The sequence below is a fragment of the Anopheles darlingi genome, chromosome 2 (assembly GCF_943734745.1).
Source record: "Anopheles darlingi chromosome 2, idAnoDarlMG_H_01, whole genome shotgun sequence".
Classification (NCBI taxonomy): Eukaryota; Metazoa; Arthropoda; class Insecta; order Diptera; family Culicidae; genus Anopheles; species Anopheles darlingi.
Genome location: NC_064874.1, coordinates 92,245,902 through 92,251,901, shown reverse-complemented (window position 1 = coordinate 92,251,901; position 6,000 = coordinate 92,245,902). Strand labels below are relative to the sequence as shown.

Here is a 6,000-nt window from a genome sequence, read left to right as displayed (position 1 = left end):
ACTGACAGCTGTCGAAAGTGAGCGGCTTTTAAATAGCTCCCTGCAAGTCCGTTAAATCGTTGCCTTTAAAAAGTAGATCGTTTTTTTTACTCAAATACGGGAGTTTATTTCGCTAGAATACAACTCTAGTCGTTTGGAAATGCAGCAAGACGTTTAGTCGTTTATACCTTGTCCCAGCGCCAGACAGTGCCGTCGTCACAAACGTATATCAAAATATCGCCTTCGCGCGAGAACGAAGTCTGGCGTACGGCCGCCGTACATTTCGGATGCTGGAGAGTGGAAGCACGCGGACGGACAGGGTCCTCGGTGTCCAGCTCCCAAATGTACGTACGACCGACCTGATTGCCGAGGGCCAAGTAGTTTTGCCAGTAATCGAGCGAGAATCGGATAAACCAAATCTCACACTCCTTGAACTGCAACGTGGTGATTACGCTGGTGGTCGTCTCGTTGTAGCGCACCTCAGTGTCCTCCAGTTTGCCTGGTTTCCAGCAAACGATCGCGTTCTCGCACGATTTCGATAACACAAAATCTCCCATCCACCGAACACAGTCCACATAGTTCCGGTGGATGTCACGCGTGGAAAATACGGGAAAATGTTCGCTAACCGTCGGGAACCGTCGACAACTGATGCTCTCGTTGTAGGTGTAGCTGCAGCGAATAGCGTCGACCATGTTGTCCGTATCGAGACGCCACATCTTCAGTGAATGGTCCATCCCGCAGGACATGATGCGTGACCCGAGGGCGTCGAAATCCGCGCTCAGTACCTCGTCGCGATGGCCCTCGACTCCACCGAACACCGCTATGCAAATGTCCGTCTTGGTGTTCCACAACCGCAACGAATGGTCCTTGCTGGCGGAAAGCAAGAGGTACGGTTCCTTCGGATGAAATTTCACCTCGTTTATGGCATGCCCGTGACCGATGTAGTGCTTGTAGCCGTTCTGAGATGCGGGACTAAACAAACGAATCACACCACGCAGACCTGCTGCTGCTAGTAATGGTCGTCCCGACACCGTCTCGTACGACCAGGCACACGTATAGAACACCTCCTCCGTCTGCAAAAAAGGGTGGCAACATTATCATCGGATCACCAGCACGCTACCGGTGCTATACTTACGTCCGGATCTGAGTAGCACTGCTTTAGCGTAAGTTGCCCGTCCAGCTGGCATTGATAGACCGTGACCCGGTTGCTGCCCACGACCGCGAATATCGGCAGCTCGCCCTTCTTGAGATTTTGGTTGAATTGGCATCCGAACAGCGGCTGGCCGTGATCTTCCTTCACGTAGCTGGTGAACTTGAACGGCGGTTTCACGGCTTTCGGCAGCTTCCGTTTCACTCCCCGGCGTCGCTTTCCTTTGTTCTGGCTTTCGCTGCCGTTCGAGGTGTAATCCGTGCACGTGCTTCCCATACTCGAGGTCTCTTGCTAACGATCGGAAGAACCAAAAACCAAACTTAAAGAATTACCGCTCGATCGATTCGCGATCAAAACTCACTTCTTCATCATCTTCGTCCGAAGGCTCGCCCTGCCCGTTCTGCTGGCCACCGTTGCTGGCAGTCGCCTCTTCCTTGGAAAAAGGCCTAATTTTCTTCATTTCGGCTGTTTTGTAAACAATTCCGCGCGTTGTTTTAGCGCGGCCAGCGAAGTTTTCGGGTAAAATTCAGCGCCAAAACCGGGGCGAAAAAAGTTGTTTTGGCGAGCGAGCGAGCGAATTCCGCGCGCGTTTAGCCAGCCGCGTTCGCCACTCGAAATTCGCCGCGCGCGGAAATTTTTTCTTCTTCTTCTTTTTGCGAAAACGCGTTTTTTTTCTTCTTCTTCGACGCCCAAGAAAATGATTGTTTGGCCGGGCGACACAAGCAACTGCTCAGCGTGTTTATGACCACATCTCGAAAACCGCTTCACAAAATCCCGGTCGATTTTACGATGAAAATTACTTTTCCCAGCATTTTTGAAAGCACTTAAAGATTAAAAGCTTTATTTTCTCCAGTAAACACCAGCGCCAATTCGAAAACAGCTTTTCTAAATCGATTTTTTCCCTTGCGAACTTTTGAACCAGCCGGTATAAATCAGCCGAGCCGAGGCCTTTTTTTATTTTTTTGTGTTTTTCGCAAAAAACTCGAGAAAATCGGCCGCGCGTTCCTCCAAAAATTTCGGTCGCGTTCGTCCGCGCGTTTCCCCAAATCTCGGTCGAGCTTTGTATCGGGAAAAGGCCAAAAGGTCCTTAAATCCTCCGTGCGGTGTGGTGTTCCCGTTTTTGTGTTGCTGCGGGAACCGTGCAAACCAAGCGCCAGCTGGGAGGTTCACATCCGGCGAAATCCGTATCCGACGAAATCCGTATCCGACGTGGGTGTTACAGGCGGCCGTGGGAATCCTCGGCATCCGGAAGCAGCTTCCGCCTGCAAGCCAGCCGCCCCAACCAGCCCCAGTAAGCCCCAGTAAGCGGCCGGAGTGACCGTGACCGTGGAGTTAACGATTGACCGCAAAAAGCCAACCTCGGTTGCGGTGGTCCCCGGTTGTTGCCGTGGATTGACCCGTGATTCATCGCCCGGGACGAGGATAATAACCGCAGCTTACACGCCAGCATCGTCACTCTAGAAGCGAGGAAAAGCAGGTGAGTAATGGGGCTGGCCACAGATACAGATTTTACCTCTTGTGGCGTGGGTTTTGTAGCGGCGTCGTCATAATGGATTCCGGCGAAAACTCGTTATTAGTCAGATCTGTCCCCGGTATCTCACCGTCGATTTCCTGGTAACGATAATCTCTGCGCCGAAGGTGGCCACGTAAGGTGTGTGATTCGTGGATGGAATTCGGCGAATCTTGCGCTGGTCACCGTAATAAACCGTTCTTGAGCGGTACAGTCTCCCTGCTCTCCGAAATTAGTGGATAAACCCTTTAGCTTCCAAAATCCAAACTCCAAACTGCGGTCGCTCATGCAAAACCGCGTGGGACCACCGGCAGAGACGGATTGTTTTCACGACGAGGGAATGCTCCATGACCTTTCTCCGGCAGGTTCCACGCTCCGATCGGTGTCACACCTTAGCGTACGCGTGCTAACTCAAGCGCCCCAAAATGTTTGTTTTTCAGAAACCTCCACAGCAAATGTTGTCCAACAAACAGCAACATTCTTTGCGGTGGCCATCGGGTTTGTCTCTCTTTTCTCTCGAGTGGAGATTACCGATGAAGAAGTCGATAACATTTTAATTTGAAGATTGGTTTGAGTCGCTTCGATTGACATTTTTGAGTTTCGGAATTTCTCGATAAAATTCTTGATCTTTTCTTTTACATTGGCATTTTTTTATTCAAATAGTTGTGGGATGGTGGCTACAGACTCTTTGGTGAAGCGCGATCGATGAGCGGAGCGAGGGGCGCCCTTAAACGGTGTCCAGGTTCTTGATCACGACCGATCGCTCGTAACCGGGCAGAGGGGCCTCATGGCGTACGCCGTTGTTGATGGCAATGTATTTCACTTCGTTGCCGGATTCATTAAAGTCCACCAGATCGCCTCCGACCACCGAACGGAGCGTATCCTCGGGGATGGCTTCTTGTATGACCACCGGGTTCCACGCACCAGTCTCCAGGAAGTTCGATTCGACAGGAGGAAGCTGATAGTTGTCGACGGTGGTACCGGGGGCCGGTTGCAGGTTCTCGATCACAACCGAGTGATCGTAACCGACCGGAAGGGGTGCTTCATGGCGAGCTCCAAGATTGACGGCGACATATTTGTTACCCTCGATCTCGTGGACTTCGTTGGTCCATTTGTTGGCAGAAACCGCACCATCGGTAGCAGTTCCAACAAATCCAACCGGAGGCAGACCGTACACTGGCGCAACCGGGGCAACCGGGGCTACCGGGACAACTGGAGCAACTGGAGCAACTGGGACGATTGGAGCTACCGGGGCCACTGGTACCGGAGCGACAGTCGGTGGTGGGTACGGGAAATGCTCCTCTACTACCGGTTCAGGCAGCTCAACGATCTCCTCCTGTACGATGGTCTCGGGCACAGTAGCAGGGACCGGCACGACGTAGTCGGGAGTTTCATGGTTCACCACGGATACGCCACCGAGCGGAAGCTTCACCACCTTGAGCCAAGGATGCTGCAGAAGCTGCGAAACGCCGGGGATTTTGTTGAACGGCAAATTGGGAATACCCAGACCGAACTTGCCGAGGATCGAGCTGAGCTTGGCATGAAGTGCCGCTGGCGAAAGTTTCGTCGGTGGAGCGACGATCGACGGTTGGGAATAGATAATCGGTGGCGGTGGTGGCGCTACCACCGGTGTGTAAACGATGGCCCGAACCGTCGGCTCCTTATGTGTACCGACGAACTTCTTGACGATGGCCTTTGTAATGTGCAGGGGACTAGCGGAACCCAGGGCTACCATGCCCAGCGTTATAGCGAGGATCACTGTAAGCTGTAGGAACAACAAGGACGATTAGCTCCGGTATGAATATCAGCCACTGGATGTCCGCAAATTGAACGCGAATCGAAATTACCTTCATGATAATCCTTGGAATTGATGAACTTGGCTAGTGGCTTCGACTGCGCAAACGACTTGTTACCTTTCGGAACGTTGGATGTGCTCTGTGCTTTCGATCACTCCCGACCCGGGACCATATTTAAATGGATCATCCTCTGGATGTCCAGACACACCTCCCACTACTCCACGAAACCCAAGGATGATCCAATACCGTTGCCCACGATTTTTAAACCGGAATGTATCCCACCCTCAAGTTGCATCGACGAAGAGCTGGCCAAAAACCAGTCCCAGTCGCGCCAGCTGGGGACGACGACATTCTTTGCCAAAATGTGTGCACCGGTGGCTTATGCTGCTGCTGTCCGCCCGGCGCCCTTGCCCAAGGGTCCATTACGGTAACCACCGTTGCCCTTCGCCTCTGTTACGTGTGATCATATCGTGACTGTATGTCGTTCCCGTTCGTTCGTGGTGGGGAGCGAGGTCTTATTTGATGAAACTTTTTGGACCACCTGTCGCCACCCGGACGGGCGGACGAGGACGAAAATGTAAAACGCCGCCGAGGGTCGGGTAATTGTACGAAATTGCAGGGGTAGACAACAGAGTTTCAGTTACCAGTGATAGCCATCAGAGAGAGGTATGTAGCAGTTTGGGTTTTGCATTACTTATGATTTCAAGGAAAAAGGAGAATCTAATTTGAAAATATTGTTCGCTTCGCCGTTTTGTAGGGATATTGCTGAAGGATGTGGTTAACATCTGCAGTATGATACGGATCCCTTTTGCAAGGCTTTTTTGTTTGATTAATACCTAAACAGACCAAGTTCCAAGAAATATCAAATTAGAACTATTTGAATCATACATTCTGTGTCCAGCAATCTGTCCATCAAACAATCTGACAAACACATTCGAGGCTTAAAAAAACCACACTACTCTCTGCGACGTATTAGCAAAAACAGAACGCTAAACACGTTAAATGTAGATGCTGTTGCAGCATCCTCCTCGGCGTGCAGAGTGAGTGCTACTACCCTGTTACCACCATCAGGTAGCTTCGGTTAGATCGCATTCGTCCTCGTCCTCGTCGTCGTTCTTCTGTCAAGGTCCAACGGTTAGTTGATTACTTTACGCTGCTGGCCGGCCGAGAAGCAACGGCCAAACATAAACACCATCCGCTCGCTACATAGTTTCATCTCGAGCAAAATGTGGCTCGCGAAAAATGCGAAAATTCCACCGACTGCTAGTGAGGCGGCAACGACGGCGGTGACGGTGACGAGACGTGGCCAGACCTCGCGGTGTCGTCCGAGTGTCCCAGAGAAGACGGATTGATGAACGCGGGAACGCGGGTGTCGCGCGATGGATGCGATTTACTTTCGCACAGAAAATCTATTATTATCAGACGCGATATGCTCTCTCCTCGCCCTAGCGGTGCTTGACCGCCAAGCGTGTTCCCGATATGATGTGTGTGCTGTTCCGTTCGACGATTTGCTGATTCAGATGCTGATGGCCAGAGAGTCCGGACTTCTGGTTCGCAGCAAACCG

At 51.6% G+C, this 6,000-nt stretch overlaps 2 protein-coding genes across 2 annotated transcripts in view; one reads left to right on the top strand and one right to left on the bottom strand.

Moving 5' to 3' along the window:
* Positions 1–101: 101 nt before the first annotated feature.
* On the bottom strand, positions 102–1,664 carry LOC125951829 (polycomb protein EED-like). Its single transcript, XM_049680901.1, has 3 exons — positions 1,491–1,664; positions 1,115–1,420; positions 102–1,052 (listed from the first exon to the last, which is right to left on the bottom strand). Exons 1-3 carry the CDS (start codon positions 1,587–1,589, stop codon positions 162–164), a joined length of 1,296 nt encoding a protein of 431 aa, XP_049536858.1. The 5' UTR covers positions 1,590–1,664; the 3' UTR covers positions 102–161.
* A 458-nt stretch (positions 1,665–2,122) lies between these two features.
* The window catches only part of LOC125951823 (protein mothers against dpp), a 28,288-nt gene continuing 24,410 nt past the window's right edge, over positions 2,123–6,000 (top strand). The window contains exon 1 of the mRNA XM_049680893.1: positions 2,123–2,606. The gene's annotated coding sequence lies outside the window, so the exon portion shown is untranslated. The remainder of the gene's footprint in view (positions 2,607–6,000) is intronic.